Source organism: Miscanthus floridulus, chromosome 3 (genome assembly GCF_019320115.1).
Source record: "Miscanthus floridulus cultivar M001 chromosome 3, ASM1932011v1, whole genome shotgun sequence".
In the NCBI taxonomy this organism is placed as follows: Eukaryota; Viridiplantae; Streptophyta; class Magnoliopsida; order Poales; family Poaceae; genus Miscanthus; species Miscanthus floridulus.
In genome coordinates this window covers 112918123-112934212 of record NC_089582.1, presented here as the reverse complement: position 1 = coordinate 112934212, position 16090 = coordinate 112918123, and the positions used below count along the sequence as shown (strand labels likewise).

Sequence of the window (16090 nt, the reverse complement as noted above, 5' to 3'; positions counted from 1 at the left end):
TAGGTGCAACCAACCCACCACATTCCATGGTCATTCCCCGAAACTAAAACACAATACTACAGAAATGTACATCGATGTTGTTTTTACAAGGCATGCATCAGCTTTACCTACATCCACCTTGGTACCAATGGTACATGTACATCCAATCAGGGGCCAAATTCTGCCCATGGAACTGCTCTAATAAAATTCAAGAATCAAAAACAAATGATGGTATTGCATAGTATCAATCATACAGGCCACAGAAGATGAAGGCATGAATCAGGCTCTGTGCCTTCTTTGTTTGTTCGGGATCCCCGCATATAACAATTATTGAGCTTGTGTCACCAGGTTTCGGATCATGAACTGTAATTGAAGCACCTGACATCTGGAAGATAAACATTACCAAAGAGCTTTAGGACTTTGGATACTCCAAAACGAACTAAAAATTTACAACGTGATTACAATATTATCAAAATTGAACTAGTACGATCCTACAAATAAATATGACCAAGTGTGCATGGACTACATTCTAGCGAAAGGACAAACTGACATGGAGACCCTCTTTAACTCGATGATAAAGTTAAAAGCTGTGCGGCATATCCTGGTTGCCTTGATGAGCACAAGGCAACAAGAGACGGGCATAGATTAAATGGATGTAAAGGGCGTATCCAGTGCAGAGAGCTCCCGCTCTGTGCGGGGTCTGGGGAAGGGTGTCAGTGGCAAGCCTTACCCTCGTCTATGCAATGCGAGGAGACCGCGACTCGAACCCGGGACCTTCTGGTCACAGACGGTAAGACTCTACCGCTTACACCAGGCCCGCCCTTCATAGATTAACTGTATGTTACAACAACAACAACAAAGCCTTTAAGTCCCAAACAAGTTGGGGTAGGCTAGAGTTGAAACCCAACAGAAGCAATCAAGGTTCAGGCACGTGAATAGCTGTCTTCCAAGCACTCCTATCTAAGGCTAAGTCTTTGGGTATATTCTATCCTTTCAAGTCTCCTTTTATTGCCTCTACCCAAGTCAACTTCGGTCTTCCTCTGCCTCTCTTCACGTTACTATCCTGACTTAGGATTCCACTACGCACCGGTGCATCTGGAGGTCTCCGTTGCACATGTCCAAACCATCTCAACCGGTGTTGGACAAGTTTTTCTTCAATTGGCGCTACCCCTAATCTCTCACGTATATCATCGTTCCGAACTCGATCCCTTCTTGTATGACCGCAAATCCAACGCAACATACGCATTTCCGCGACACTTAGCTGTTGAATATGTCGTCTTTTCGTAGGCCAACATTCTGCACCATACAACATAGCAGGTCTAATCGCCGTCCTATAAAACTTGCCTTTTAGCTTCTGTGGTACCCTTTTGTCACATAGGACACCAGACGCTTGCCGCCACTTCATCCACCCTGCTTTGATTCTATGGCTAACATCTTCATCAATATCCCCGCCCCTTTGTAGCATTGATCCTAAATATCGAAAGGTATCCTTTCTAGGCACTACTTGACATTCCAAACTAACATCTTCCTCCTCCCGAGTAGTAATGCCGAAGTCACATCTCATATACTCAGTTTTAGTTCTACTAAGTCTAAAACATTTGGACTCCAAAGTCTCCCGCCATAACTCCAGTTTCTGATTCACTCCTGTCCGGCTTTCATCAACTAGCACTACATCGTCCGCGAAAAGCATACACCAAGGGATGTCCCCTTGTATGTCCCTTGTGACCTCATCCATCACTAAAGCAAACAAATAAGGGCTCAAAGCTGACCCTTGATGTAGTCCTATCCTAATCGGGAAGTCCTATCCTTGATGTATGTTAGATAAATAAAAAACAAGACTATGTACCTTTCTTATTTCTTCAATTTCACTGCCACTGTTTCCACAAACAAAGTCTATATACTTGCAAGGAATAACAACTTCAGTTGTAGTACCTGTTGGTGTAGCCACTTGGTTTTCACTGGTGAAGTAAAACAGACAAACAGTCAGTCTTTAGGATAGAAACCCTAACTTTTAGAAGAAAGTTTATAAGAACTATAATCCAAAAGAGAAGCGTCAAACTTGAAAAGAACACTTGGCAGTTAGCTTACCATGCCACTGGTCCCTTTCTCAAATCTGTGGCTGGCACTGCATCAAGCATGTTTCTGGGAGCTTCACTGTTTGTCCTCGGTGCCTGTCCAGGAAAACGGACTTAATTCTAAGCAATTCAACCACTAGAGCCCCTAAATTGGAACGAAATGCTATGTGAGAATGGTAACAGCCTAGTACAGAATTCTAAAAACTCTGACAATAGCTGTTCCAAATTAGGCTGCACATGTCAAAAACTCATAAAGAAGACATTTGTGAACACCACAGCTAAAAGAAGTGGTAAACACCAGTTCCCTATAATCTCCCACCTTAAAGATTCGTCTAAAAATAAATGCATGCAGCTTACCTCAGGAGGCCAGGTTCTTGGTGAAGGCTGTTCTAGAAAAGGGCGAGGTCCTCCTTGTTCACCACCATATGAGTATGGCATCCTATCAGCACCCATATATTCCATCGAATGTACAGGAGGTGGCCGATGATCACCCGTTTCAAAGTGGCCCATAGGAGCATCAGGTCTGAAAGAATGCATAGGGTATGGAGGCATACCCCCACTGGGATGTAGGTGCGGCAGAGGTGGTTCTTGTCTTGATTGGTGAACTGGGATGTTTCCAACAGGTGGGTATGGAGGCATGCCTCCACTGGGGTGTGGCTTGGGAAGGATGACATCCCTGATCCTTCCAGTTATATGAAGTAATGCATCCTGAATGGATTGGAAGCTACCAGTGACCTGAGAAAGAGGTACTCCAGAGGTGAATAATATGTTTCCCTTATAGGTTGCTAGATCTTTACTCGTTCATTACCTGATCAAACACTAGTATGAATAATCAAATACATTTTTTTAAGGGACAGTTCAGGTGAACTTTAGAAAACTGATTGATTTAGGCAATGTATAATGTGCATCATTTTGACATGGAGGATCACTACAGTATAACAAAGATTGGAAAAATTAGCACAAAAGAATTACAAAATATGCAACAAAGTAAAAGAAAAGAAAGTCAATTCTTCTTAAAGGATTCCTGCTTTGAACCATGCACTGCTTTTCCATAGAAAAAGCATTCTAGATATTCAATAACTGGACACCTTAAATTATAGCTGTAAAACTCATTGCTAGTAAATGATCTTCACCGTATAAACCCTATGTGGCTTGAAGGATAACATAGCAGAACAGGCAAACTATTTAATGTCGTTCAAATCACGTCAGAGTTTATTGGTATTTTCCATCAAGTGTTTTTAGTTATCCAACTTTGCATTTATACCACACAACTAGATTAAAAAAAGCACCCTCCAATCCGATGCAGCAAGTAGCTTCCAGGCATATTAGTGAAACCTTCAAAAGGTCATGCAGACTTATGTACAACTGTACCATAGCATGCATAGAGTACAGCATTGTTTCTAAAGATTCAGAACAAAAAATAGGGTGGTTTATTACAACTGTGGTATACCTGAACCATCTCATCATTTCGCTGTGCGCATCTTGGAATTTGTTCATTCCCGAAAATTCGAATGCTAGCTCCTGTAATCTTTCTCATCTCAGTAATAATGGATCCACCTTTTCCTAGCAGGCAACCAATATGTTGTGATGGAACGAGAAGCCTTGCAGGTGTAGGAGAAGTTCTATCCATAGATGCCTCTGAGATCCTAGAGTAAACCCGAACAACTGCATCTTGCGCTGGAGAATGCATCATGTCAGAATTCTGCACCAAGAGATACACATCCATCAACCAATATTACAGACAGCAGATAATATAATTCTAAGGAAAAATTAATCCCAAATCCCTATTATAATTTGGCAGAATATAGTGACATCAGTCAACTAGCCAGGCATTTGGATGATATGGCAGTTCTCGAAGAGGAACAGACACAAACACCAAATTACCATAAAATAACTCTTGTTCAGTTGTTCCTCATAAGGAAAACAAAGATTTGTGATCACTTCAGACAAAACACTGAAACAGGAGTAAAACCTTTTTTGGCCCATAGACATACCTCACGTGCAGATATTGCAACAACACGCTCATCTGAATCAGCAACAGACTCTAAAATCTTTATACAAGCACCAGTTTCACTTTGCAATGCCCGAATAGTGGAACCACCTTTTCCAATTATGCTGCCCACCATTTCATTCAGAATTATCATCCTGAACACTATCTCTTGTTCAAAAAAGAATCTAGGACCAGGGGCACCAGCATTGCTTGGATAATTCCTTGTGTGGTAATCAGGTATGTGTGGTGGTAAATAACTTCTTTGAGAATGAGGATCCATGCCAGGGGGACATCCAGGACCACTACCTGGAGGCCCAAATGGTCTTCCCATCGGAATATTATGAGTGTCTGGCCTAGGATTATCTTGGAGGCAGGTTGAAACTGCTAACAGTGCTTTCCGTACTTGAGGAAAGCTCCCACTTATCTAACAAGAAAAGGTTATCATATCAGAAAGACCTGGATTTTGAAGATTAAATAGCCAAGTGAAAGATTCAATAGCCCCTGGAATGAAAAACTTGAGCTATGGATTGCCCAACTACTGAACTTTCTGAGAGCAAAGTATAAAGCAGGAAATATTACACAAGTTAGCTGATTTCAATCTAATCTACTCATATGTTCTGGTAGGCATATGAGCATATTACTAGGGTGGTGCTGAACCTTTTCTGTTATATGCTATACAAAGCACCATGCTCTCAAAGTATTGTATTTTCACGATTCTATACTATCGGTCTATCACAACGCAGTACTTGAGATCATTTTCTGATTCACAAATCACAAGGAAGCATCAATATTTCCACCAATATCACAAGGATTTACTAGCCAGGGAATTCCAAGTTTCCAGCTCACCACTAAGCGATAAGAAAAGGTGGTCTAATTTTCCACCCAAGCAAAATTGAAGCATCTGTGTTAAATCAAGAAGGGCAGACGTACATGGATCAGCTCATCCCCCGGCGGCGCAAAGGGGGGCAGCTGCTCTCTATTCCGAAACACCCTGATCTGGGCGCCACTCTCCTGTCTCATCCGCTCTACCGTCTTCCCTCCCTTCCCCAGGACGCATCCCACCTGCCCACCGGCGGCCAGCATCCGACAGCCCACGGCGCCCGTCACCTCCCTCTCCTCCTCTTCCCCTCCCATCGCCTCTTCGCCCTCGACTCTGTGGCCCACCACGTGCTCCCACGCCCTGACCGCCGCGGCAGGGGCGTCCGGACCGGAGATGACGAGCACGGCCTCATCCCCCACGGGGGGCTGGTCCACGTGGAGGTCCCGTGAGGGGCGGAGCGCGGCGGCGCGGCTGGAGGGGCAGAGCAAGCGGAGCGTGGTCGTAGGGCGCCTGGTGGAGGGGGAAGGGGTCGAGGAGGAGGAAGAAGAGGAGGAGCCGGCGCCGGCGCCGGCCGGGGTGGAGACGACTTCCATGGGGATTAGACGGTTAAGCTAAAACCCTACTGCTACTGGTGTCTTTTATATATATATATATAAACTACTGCTACTGGTGTCAATGCTCGCTGACCGCCGGAGCTCGTTACGGCAATTGCTGTGGCGGAGCGCACGGATTCGCACCGTCCGATCGAACATGGACGACACAGTAATGTCGAACACGATACGGATCTCTTAGGGCTAAGTATAATAGTAGGCAGCCGGCTGAACGCAGAGAGCTGGAGGAAAAAGAAAAGAAGCAGACGGTAACTTATAGCCAGCTTAGACATAAAACAAAAAAACTCTATGACAGGGATAAGTGGGCCATGTATTACTTCCTCTGATCCATTTTATCTGACACATATATATTAAGATTCAAATTTTAAAAGCTTTGACCAATAATTAGGCTAATAATTTTTAACTATTATAATACAAACTTTATATGATTAGATTTGTAAGGAATTACACTATCCAATGATTATAAATTTATAAGTATAAATAATATAATCTAAAGCAAATAAATGGTCAAAGTGTAATCTAGGAGACCGTGTCATTCTAACTTGTGTCAGATAAAATAGATCGGAGGGAGTAATAGTGAAGAGCTGACTGCTATATGAGTGGGCTAAGAGAAGGCTGCAAAGATCCTTACAGCCGGCCTGCCGCCTATATTATGAGCCTTGCTCTTAAGCATCGGCAGCATTCAACGTTGACACCATGATGATGGTATAGTACATTAAATGTGTTGGTGAAACTAAGATTCCATCCACATTATGCAATCTTATGTATACACAAAAATATCATCTACAACATAATAGTTTTTTCGTTTGATAAGGATGACTAGAACTAGTTCGATAATGGGACCACGAAAATTGGTCTTCCTCTCTACACCCTTCTTCAAATTGCTCTTAGATTCAGTGTTGGAGGGTTTTTCACCGTCACCAGCGATGAGAGGTGAAGGACCGTCAATTGGGTAGTGCTAGAAATAGGACGAGACATCACACAAAGTGCTAGTAGATCTAACGGTAATGAGCCACCAAAAACAAGGAAGAATAATGAGGTGGAGGTGCCATAAACAAATATTGCTAGATGAGATGAAGGAAAGAAGCGCTTATAACTTGTCAAAGCAAAGGGAGGAAACTTATGAATAGCAAAATTTAGGTGCCAACACCAGAGTTTCTTACCTTGTGAGCCCCAATTTCTTGTATAGGCGGACGGATTTCTTGCATGGGCGGACGGATTTCTTGAGGCGGAGGTGCCCTAAACAAATATTGCTAGACGAGACGAAGGAAAGAAGCGCTTATAACTTGTCAAAGTCCTTGTCAAACCAAAGGGAGGAAACTTATGAATAGCAAAATTCAGGTGCCAACACCTGAGTTTCTTACCTTATGAGTCCCACTTTCTTGCATAGGCGGACAAATTTCTTGCATGGGTGGACGAATTTCATGAGGCGGAGGTGCCATAAACAAATACTGCTAGACGAGGTGAAGGAAAGAAACGCTTACAACTTGTCAAAGTCCTTATCAAAGCAAAGGGCGGAAACTTATGAATAGCAAATTCAAGTGCCAACACCAGAGTTTCTTACCTTGTGAGTCCCAATTTCTTGTATAGGCGGACTGATTTCTTGCATGGGCGGGCGAATTTCATGAGGCGAAGGTACCCTAAACAAATATTGCTAGACAAGACGAAGGAAAGAAGCGCATACAACTTGTCAAAGTCCTTATCAAAGCAAAGGGAGGAAACTTATGAATAGCAAAATTCAGGTGCCACACCCAAGTTTCTTACCTTGTGAGTCTCACTTTCTTGCATAGGCAAACGAATTTTTTGCATGGGCGAACGAATTTCTTGAGGCAGAGGTGCCCTAAACAAATATTGCTAGACGAGTAGAAGGATAGAAGCGCTTACAACTTGTCAAACCAAAGGAAGAAAACTTATGAATAGCAAAATTCAGGTGCCAACACCCAAGTTCTTACCTTATGAGTCCCAATTTCTTGCATAGGTGGACAAATTTCTTGCATGGGCGGACGAATTTCATGAGGTGGAGGTGCCATAAACAAATATTGCTAGACAAGATGAAGAAAAGAAGTGCTTACAACTTGTCAAAGTCCTTGTCAAAGCAAAGGGAGGAAACTTATGTATAGCAAAATTCAGGTGCCAACACCCGAGTTTCTTACCTTCTGAGTCACAATTTCTTGCATAGGTGGATGAATTTCTTGCATGGGCGGACGATAGAATGGTCCACTTCCATGGCAATTCTCCATGCTCTCAGAGGTATATCTAGCTAGATCTGGCTATCCTGATTGCGGGCTCTAAGATGTAGCCGTCAATTGTGAGAGCAAATAGAAGGGCGAGGGTGGAAGGCGGTGGCCGGCACACAAACAAGGCAAGGCGAAGACCAGGAGAGATTGTTTAGAGGTATAGGTCAAGTGGCTTGTAAGGTAGGCGGCCGCCGTCGCAATGAAGTTAGGGTTAGGGAGGAAGAAAGAAGAGGAGGGCATATATAAAGGGGAAAGGGATCACATGATCAAGATCTAACGGTAGGAATTTAGAATAGAGGAAGATCTAACAGTAGGAATTTAGAATAGATATGGCATTATTATCTCAATTGCACTTATTACTTTAGGTTTGATGAAATAATTTTGCTTCTAGTGTTGATCTCAATTCACATATATAGACAAATTTCAAGCATTATATTATATTGGTCACTTTTGACACTCTTGGATAGCTAATTCTTTGTCTCAGTGGGTTAGTCTATAGTTCAGACACCTTGAGTTTGCATGGAACGAAATTCGTAAAAAGTCAAGCAATTTATCCCTAATATTAAAGAGAAAGAGGATCTTCCAATAGTCTTTTTTTTACTTTCCACAATACTCTCACACTCCTCTATTTCTCGTATGTGACCTAGACTCATGATCCATGCTTATATGAGTTAGAAAAACATGTGTCGGGTTCATAAATTTGGAGTCCCTCATGGACCGGCTTCCTAGCAAAGGCTCGGCCCAGCAGACGACGTCGCGAACAACGCGCAACTCCTAGGCCGACCCAAAAACCTAACGACATGCCAAAAGGTGATCCAGTCTTCGACCGGAGGGCCTGGCCAAGGACGAACGACGCTCGTCTCCAACTCCGGCCCGCCTCTCCGACCGGAAGGTCTAGTCAAGGAGGAACGACGCCCGCTTCTGACTCCAACCTGCGTCTCCGACCAGGGATACACCGAACCTCTGCTTACAGCTCTTCTCCGACTGGCGCAGTCAGAGCCGACTAGGACCAACCGATCGGGGACGCTCGCTCGGTGAGGACTAGGAAACGGGCGGAGCAAGTAAGATAGGGTGCTCAAGTTAACCGTAATACCGAGAATCGTACCCAGTACACCTACAGGACAGTACCGATAGGGCATGTCAGAAGAGTGCCCTGCAACCTTCCAGACATGTTAGAACCCAAGCAGTGTTGTGGGCGCCGAAGTTTTACCCTACAGTGTTGTGGGCGCCATCATTTACCATACATAGTGAACACGGTAAACCCTCCCACATGCGTCTGACAACAACAGTGTTGTGGGCGCCTACCATCATCGTGTACCTGACGGCGTGGGCAACAAGACTTAGTAGCATACGTACTCTCTCTTTCTTGTAAGGCCGTCCCCTTCATCTATAAAAGGGGATGCGCTCTCTCCCAACAGAGGACAAGCCATCGATCAACTCCAAGGAGAAGATCAGTCTACAACAACTCGAACAACACACACGATCCAAACGGCTAAGGATCCCAATGAACAACAAACGTTCGAATACTTAGCACATAGCGGAGCTTCCGTCACTCTCGGCCCTTCAGACCAGAGTCCGACCGAACCTCTTGTGCCCCCCATATTTCTCCCTCTCGTTTGTAACCCCATAGCAAACTTCGAGCACCTGGGCACAGGAATAAAGTCACCGACCGACTCAAACTTGACGTAGGGCACGTTGCCTGAACTAGTATAAACCCTGTGTCATCGAGTGCTAGACCACATCCGATCACAACGTACGGCAAAACTACAAATATTTACGTGTTGGTCACTTTCTGCACCGACAACATGTATCCAATGATTGTACTGAGTTGGATTCTAAGACGCGTCAAACGACGATACATAGTTCAATTTCAAGATGTATTAAGGACAAAGTTAAATCATTTATTTGAAATATTTGTTCAACATGTATTCAAAGTCAATAGTTAAATCACAAAGTTGAAAAAATCAATGCTCAAATAGCAATTGGCTTTCAAAGGGGGCAAGAACACCAATCTTCAAAAATAAAAAAGATGGATCTCTTGGAGCCACGAATTTGTAGTTCCAAGAAATCATGGAGCTAAATATGAAAATACATGGAGAGAATTTAGATCATTTATTTTGTTTTTAATTTGGTCTAGATATTACTATTTAAACTACTTTAGTTTAATCTATAAACTTCTTAACAAATCTGGCCTATATCTTCTGGATATCCTAGAGCTAGAACTATACTAAACAGGTCCTAAATTAAAGTTTGACCCAAGAAGCCACAACTTTTGGAAGGGAATGGTTACTAGGCAAGACTTCGAAGGGTCAATTTATTCCATATGACTGAGCCTACCTCTCCAAACTGCAATGGCCCTTTTGATTATTTTGTCATTTGTTTTCTAAGATTGGAGAAGTGTGTAGAGGAGCTCCTAAATATTTCATAGGAAATTCAGTTATTTTACAACAAAAAAAATCTGCCATAAAATTGGCATCCTCCTCCTCCTCACCAATAGTTTATAGGTCACTTTTGTGATAATTGATCTTGGTACCGAACAACTCTCCTCAAAGCACATCACTAACTAATTTAAATTTCTAGCTACATTTATATCATTGTTTAGAAAAATCAGTGCATCGCCGGCATATTGTAAACTAATGATGTCCGCTTCGTAGATTGAAGGTAACACCCTCTCTAGTAAGTTTTTTTTCCTGGTTGTCTTACTTAACATTTTGGTGAAAACATCTAGAACAAGATTAAAGGCCAACTATTTTTCATCATTCAATCTAATGCCAGGAGAAGTCCCCCCCCCCCCCCCCCGCCCCCCCCCCCCCCCACACACACACCCCACAACCCCACCCACCCACCCACCCCGCACACACACACACCACCAACAACAACAACAAAAAACTGACCACTTTTATAATCTAGCCTCTCCATCTCGCAACAAAGTCTCTCGAAGTCAGCATATCTTCAAGGAACTGCCAACTAACTGTATCATATGCTTGATAAAAAAACTATATCATATGCCTTTTCATGATTATTTTTTAACATTTTTAGAGGAAAGGAGAGAGATCCACATTCGAGTAAACTAAGCCATTAGCCTTAGCAACAGATTTGTCAAACTGAAACCTAGACCCACATCGGTGAGGGACATGTTTCACATGCTCTTATGCATTTGAGATCTGATCTGTCCAATAAAAAAAATACAAAGGTGTATATGCACATTAAAAAAAACTTTTTTACGTGTAGGCATTGACCGCCGGCGTCTTGCCAATGCTTGCAAAAGATTACCGACACTACCGGAAACCGGCACTTTGCCGAGTGCCGGAAGCTTTGCCGAGTGTACTTTATCGGGCACTCGGCAAAGACGGTCTTTGCCGAGTGCTAAATAAAATACACTCGGCAAAAAAAAAACACTCGATAAAGATGGCTTTGCCGAGTGTTTTTTTCGGCACTCGGTAAAGATGTATTTTACCGAGTGCCATGTTTCAGCACTCGTCAAAATGCGTCTTTGCCGAGTGCCTTTTTTCCTGGCACTTGACAAAGATGTATTTTGCTGAGTGCCATTTGTTGGCACTCGGCAAAATGCGTCTTTGCCGAGTGCCTTTGTTTTGGCACTCGGTAAAGAGGCATTTTGCCGTATGTATTTTTTTGGCCCTTGGCAAATTATTTTTTCAAAACAATTTTTGAGGCCCTAAATGAATTCAAATGAAAAACTTTTCAACTACAAAGTTGTATAACTTCTCAAGATCTACAAAGTTTATTTTGGTCGTTTCTTCATTTGACAAAACGACAATAACGTTGTTCATAAAGTCTACATCTCTCTCATATCTCTCATATTAGTTTTATAAAAGTAGAAGAGAGATATATAAGATTTGTGAACAATGTTACTACCACTATGTAGGATGAACAAATGACCAAAATAAACTTTGTAGATCTTGAGAAGTTATGAAATTTTGTAGTTGGCAACATTTTGATTTGAAATCTTGTCATGCAAAAACGACGTTTGAATTTGAAAATTTTAAATTTTGAATTTTTCAAAAGACCTCGGATGGAAAAACTTCCTAAATGAAAATTGTAGATCTCCAAAAGTTATGAAACTATGTAGTTGACAACTTTTTTATTTGAAATCATCTTATCATGCAAAACTACGTTTGAATCTCTCAAATTTGAAATTCGAATTTTTCAAACGACCTCGGATGGAAAAACTTCCTAAATGAAAATTGTAGATCTCGAAAAGTTATGAAACTTTATAGTTGACCACTTTTTGATTTGAATCCGTTTAGGGCCTCAAACAAATATTTTACTCTCGGTTTAGTATAATATAACGGAATGACACACGTGATAGTGTAGTGCAGTGGTAGAGCAGTAGACACGCGAGGGAGAGGTCGTGAGTTCGAATCTCGCCGGCCGTGTTAGCCGTGAATTTTGCGCAGAAAATGCAGCGATTTCGATGGAGACGGACAGCCGCTGGCCGGTGGCGGCCTCCCCCGAAAAAAAATTTACTATTATTTTTTGGTTTTTTTCGCATTTTCATTTTGCCGAGTGTAAATCTTTACCGAGTGCTTTTCCGGCACTCGGGTTGCTGAGTGCCCAACAAAAGCACTTGGCAAAGACTTCTTTACCGATTAATTTTTTATCGAATGCCCTTTGCTAAGTGCAACACTCGACAAAGCCTTTACCAAGCTTTGCCCGATTGCTGCAGGCGCTCAACAAAGAGAGGGTGTCCGCTAGTGCGACGAAGGTGAGCGGTGATTTACCGAGGCAAAGATGATGCAATCATGCACACACGATACATGCATGTACGCCGGGCGGCGCCGGTGCAATGTGCGGCGTGGAGCGCGCGTGGGCCGACCACTGGCCAGACGTGGTAGACCCGCAGCGCGCACCCTCTTTCACGTTTTGGGCACAAACGGACGGCTGAAATGATAGCACGCTAGCTAGGAGCGTGCATTTTGGCCCCATGCACCCCAAGATAAAACACTGCCACTGCAGGGCACATCCATTTCGGTCAGCATACGTCGGCTTCAGTAATTGCCAGCACACAGCCTACTCAGCCTTTGGTCTCTGTGCTCATCAAGCTATCAAACGGGCAAGTTGTTGCACACTTTCTAGGACGGTTTTCGAACGCCGGGATTTTATACATCGTGTTTTTTTTTACGACAGTCAGTACAAAAATTCTCCTACGTGTTCGGCCTTGAGTTTTGGATAGGAGTTTTTAATCAATTCGTCGTCTGTACCATTCATTTTCCTTTTGTAATGTTTGATCAATGTGATTTTAGAAAAGCCAATAACTCATCACGACTAGAAGATGGGGATCTCCTGTTGGTAAGCAAGACAAGATAAGCTTCTTTGTCCCTCCGTGCGCTGTCCCTCTCACCAAGCCTAGTCCTACAACACTACACTCCCTCTCACCAAGTCTAGTCCTACAACACTACACTCCCTCGCACAGCGGCCAGTCGTCTACTCGCCTCATAAGAAACTCAAGAGCGCAGCGACAGCGAGGAGGGAGCAGCAAGCCAGCAAGCAAGCGCCATGGCGGCGTCCAACGGCGAGGGCGGCCACGGCCGGTTCGACGTGATCGTGGTGGGCGCGGGCATCATGGGCAGCTGCGCGGCGTACGCGGCGTCCTCCCGCGGCGCGCGCGTGCTGCTCCTGGAGCGGTTCGACCTGCTCCACCACCGGGGCTCCTCGCACGGCGAGTCGCGCACCATCCGCGCCACGTACCCGCAGGCGCACTACCCGCCCATGGTGCGCCTGTCGCGGCGCCTCTGGGACGAGGCCCAGGCCGACGCCGGGTACGCCGTGCTCACGCCCACCCCGCACCTCGACCTGGGCCCGCGGGACGACCCGGCGCTCGTCGCCGCCATCAGGAACGGCGGCGCCACCGAGGTCGCCCTTGCCACCGCAGCCGGCGGGGATGAGCCGTCGGCGGCGTCCTGGCCGTGGGCGGGCGTGTTCAGGGTCCCCGACGGGTGGACGGCGGCGCCGAGCGAGCTGGGCGGGGTCATGAAGGCCACCAAGGCCGTGGCCATGTTCCAGGCGCTCGCCGTCAAGAACGGCGCCGTCCTCAGGGACAGGACTGAGGTGGTGGACGTCGTCACCGGCTCCAAGCGAGGTGAAGGTGAGCGCGTTTTGTCTCGTGCACTGTCTTCTTCCTCCACCGTACCCAAACTAATTAATTCTCTTGGAAGCATGCGCCATGCGCGCGCCTCCTGCTGTCCTGCATGTGAGTGACCGTGACGCTCTGACGAGTCACTGGCAAGTGGCAAGCAAGCAAGATCGAGTTGGGTGTGACTTGTGAGCTCGATCTGCCTATAGGCTCACACGTTCCTTTGCTGTCACGGATGGCTCTGGCATGCATTTCGCGTCTAACCAATTAATCATCTGCGTAGCGTGGAGCATATATATTGAGTTTAGTCAAGACTCAAGAGCTAGCATAGTTTCAAGTGCTATGCGCAATGTAAAATAGTAAGTCGACGCGAAGGATTTGGACGAGGGGTGTTTCGGGTGCATTTTATATATATATATATATATATATATATATATATATATATTATATATATATATATATATATATATATATATATATATATATATATAGAACTACTGTCCTGTAGCCGGCTACAGAATAACTTATTTTGTAGCCACTTTGAGTTACGATAATTACTATGTTAATTTACGAGATTATAGTAACTCCTTACTAAGTGGTTTAATATAACGTTATGGTAAATATCCCTATGTGTTATAGTAACCCAACTATCGTAAATATGTATTGACATTATGGTAAATTAGTATATAAAATTAAATAGTAAATGGAGGTGGTCTACAGAATAACTTATTTGTAGCCGGCTACTGAATAGCCTCTCCCTATTATAGATATATATATATATATATATATATATATATATGCCTTATATAAGCTTGTATTTTTTGCAAATTCATTTGGAACCTTAACTAGAAGCAAGCTTCAAAAATTTTGAAAATTGTTCGTGTGCTCATCATGATTCAATGATCTATAAGTATGCACACATTGACGTCGGTCAATACGCTCCTTTGCAATGTTGGTCTACCATCAAGCAACTCCATTCTCTTTTTACATCATTTTATTAAGAGTACAGACTAAGGAGTAAATAACATCACTGACAAAGTTGTAGCTAGAACATATGCGTCGTTGTTATAAGTAGCAACATATCACAAAAAATGTACCATCATCACTTGCAAAGGCAATTTAAACATGTTGTTGCGCCTTCCCTCTTTCCTTTTAATTGGAAATTGTACAACTTGCCGCACCGTATCTTTTGGCACATGATTGCCAATTATTGTAACAGATATTCCCGTTCAGTGCACTCCTTTTGTTTCATAGTATCGTTTGTGGAACCTGTGCCAATACAACACCAACCGACAGTCCAACAAACAAGTCCCTGGAATGTTAGCACTATTGTTTTTTTAATAAAGAAATAAAGTTCTAGCCTCAAACCATCCACGAGTACTATTGTTTGCACGGCACAATAATTCAGTTTATCTTTTCTCTCTGCTTTATATACGTCATAAAAAAACATATAATACGAAGTGATGAAAACAAAATCCATGGACTAACTAGAGCTCTGATTCTTTACATACTTCTCATCATGCTCGATCAGGAGAGGGGACAATCTTGGTGAGGACGTCTAGCGGCGAGGAGTTCCATGGCACCAAATGCATAGTGACAGTGGGCGCCTGGACGAGCAAGCTGATCAAGACGGTGACGGGCCTGGAACTTCCCGTGCAGCCGGTGCACACGCTCATCTGCTACTGGAAGGTGAAGCCCGGGCACGAGCAGGAGCTGACCCCGGAGGCCGGCTTCCCGACGTTCGCCAGCTACGGCGACCCCTACATCTACGGCACCCCGTCGATGGAGTTCCCGGGGCTGATCAAGGTCGCCATGCACGGCGGGCCGCCCTGCGACCCGGACGGCAGGGACTGGTCCACTGGCGTGGGCGTGGCCGCCGGCGGCCTGGTGGAGCCCGTGGCGCGGTGGATCGACGCCGTCATGCCGGGCCACGTCGACACCGCCGGCGGGCCGGTCATCCGGCAGTGCTGCATGTACTCCGTCACCCCCGACGACGACTACGTGGTCGACTTCCTCGGCGGGGAGTTCAGCAAGGACGTCGTCGTCGGCGCCGGGTTCTCTGGCCATGGCTTCAAGATGGGACCGGCCGTCGGGAGGATCCTGGCCGAGATGGCCATGGACGGGGAGGCCACGACGGCGGCCGAGGCCGGAGTAGACCTCCGCCCCTTAAGGATCGGCCGGTTTGCGGAAAATCCCAAAGGAAACCTGCTGTAGAATTCATTCAAGGCTGATGGCAATGGCAACCGCGTGGCTTGCTGGATCGGAGACGGGGCTCCATTTCATG

General features: G+C 44.7%; 2 protein-coding genes across 4 annotated transcripts; one reads left to right on the top strand and one right to left on the bottom strand.

The window, feature by feature from the left end:
- On the bottom strand, nucleotides 1–5588 carry LOC136546533 (KH domain-containing protein HEN4-like). 3 transcript variants are annotated; one of them, XM_066538512.1, is made up of 7 exons: nucleotides 4975–5587; nucleotides 4049–4468; nucleotides 3505–3756; nucleotides 2412–2789; nucleotides 2068–2150; nucleotides 1912–1937; nucleotides 1–364 (listed from the first exon to the last, which is right to left on the bottom strand). In XM_066538512.1, exons 1-7 carry the CDS (start codon nucleotides 5455–5457, stop codon nucleotides 336–338), a joined length of 1671 nt encoding a protein of 556 aa, XP_066394609.1. In that variant the 5' UTR covers nucleotides 5458–5587; the 3' UTR covers nucleotides 1–335. The 3 variants fall into 3 exon arrangements, with proteins under 3 accessions (XP_066394609.1, XP_066394608.1, XP_066394610.1); XM_066538511.1 differs by having other exon boundaries at nucleotides 1826–1937; nucleotides 4975–5581; XM_066538513.1 differs by lacking the exon at nucleotides 4049–4468 and having other exon boundaries at nucleotides 1826–1937; nucleotides 4975–5588.
- A 7535-nt stretch (nucleotides 5589–13123) lies between these two features.
- LOC136546532 (probable sarcosine oxidase) lies at nucleotides 13124–16083 on the top strand. Its single transcript, XM_066538510.1, has 2 exons — nucleotides 13124–13818; nucleotides 15338–16083. The coding sequence occupies exons 1-2, from the start codon at nucleotides 13230–13232 to the stop codon at nucleotides 16018–16020; spliced, it is 1272 nt and encodes a 423-aa protein (XP_066394607.1). The 5' UTR covers nucleotides 13124–13229; the 3' UTR covers nucleotides 16021–16083.
- Nucleotides 16084–16090: the final 7 nt, after the last annotated feature.

Coding starts and splice junctions, on each gene's coding strand:
- LOC136546533 (XM_066538511.1), bottom strand. CDS start 5,457: ATGGAAGTCGTCTCCACCCCGGCCGGCGCCGGCGCCGGCTCCTCCTCT. Junction 4,469..4,974: donor CGGGGGATGAGCTGATCCAT/GTACGTCTGCCC, acceptor TTTTCTTGTTAG/ATAAGTGGGAGCTTTCCTCA. Junction 2,151..2,411: donor CAAGAACCTGGCCTCCTGAG/GTAAGCTGCATG, acceptor TTTCCTGGACAG/GCACCGAGGACAAACAGTGA.
- LOC136546532 (XM_066538510.1), top strand. CDS start 13,230: ATGGCGGCGTCCAACGGCGAGGGCGGCCACGGCCGGTTCGACGTGATC. Junction 13,819..15,337: donor CGGCTCCAAGCGAGGTGAAG/GTGAGCGCGTTT, acceptor ATGCTCGATCAG/GAGAGGGGACAATCTTGGTG.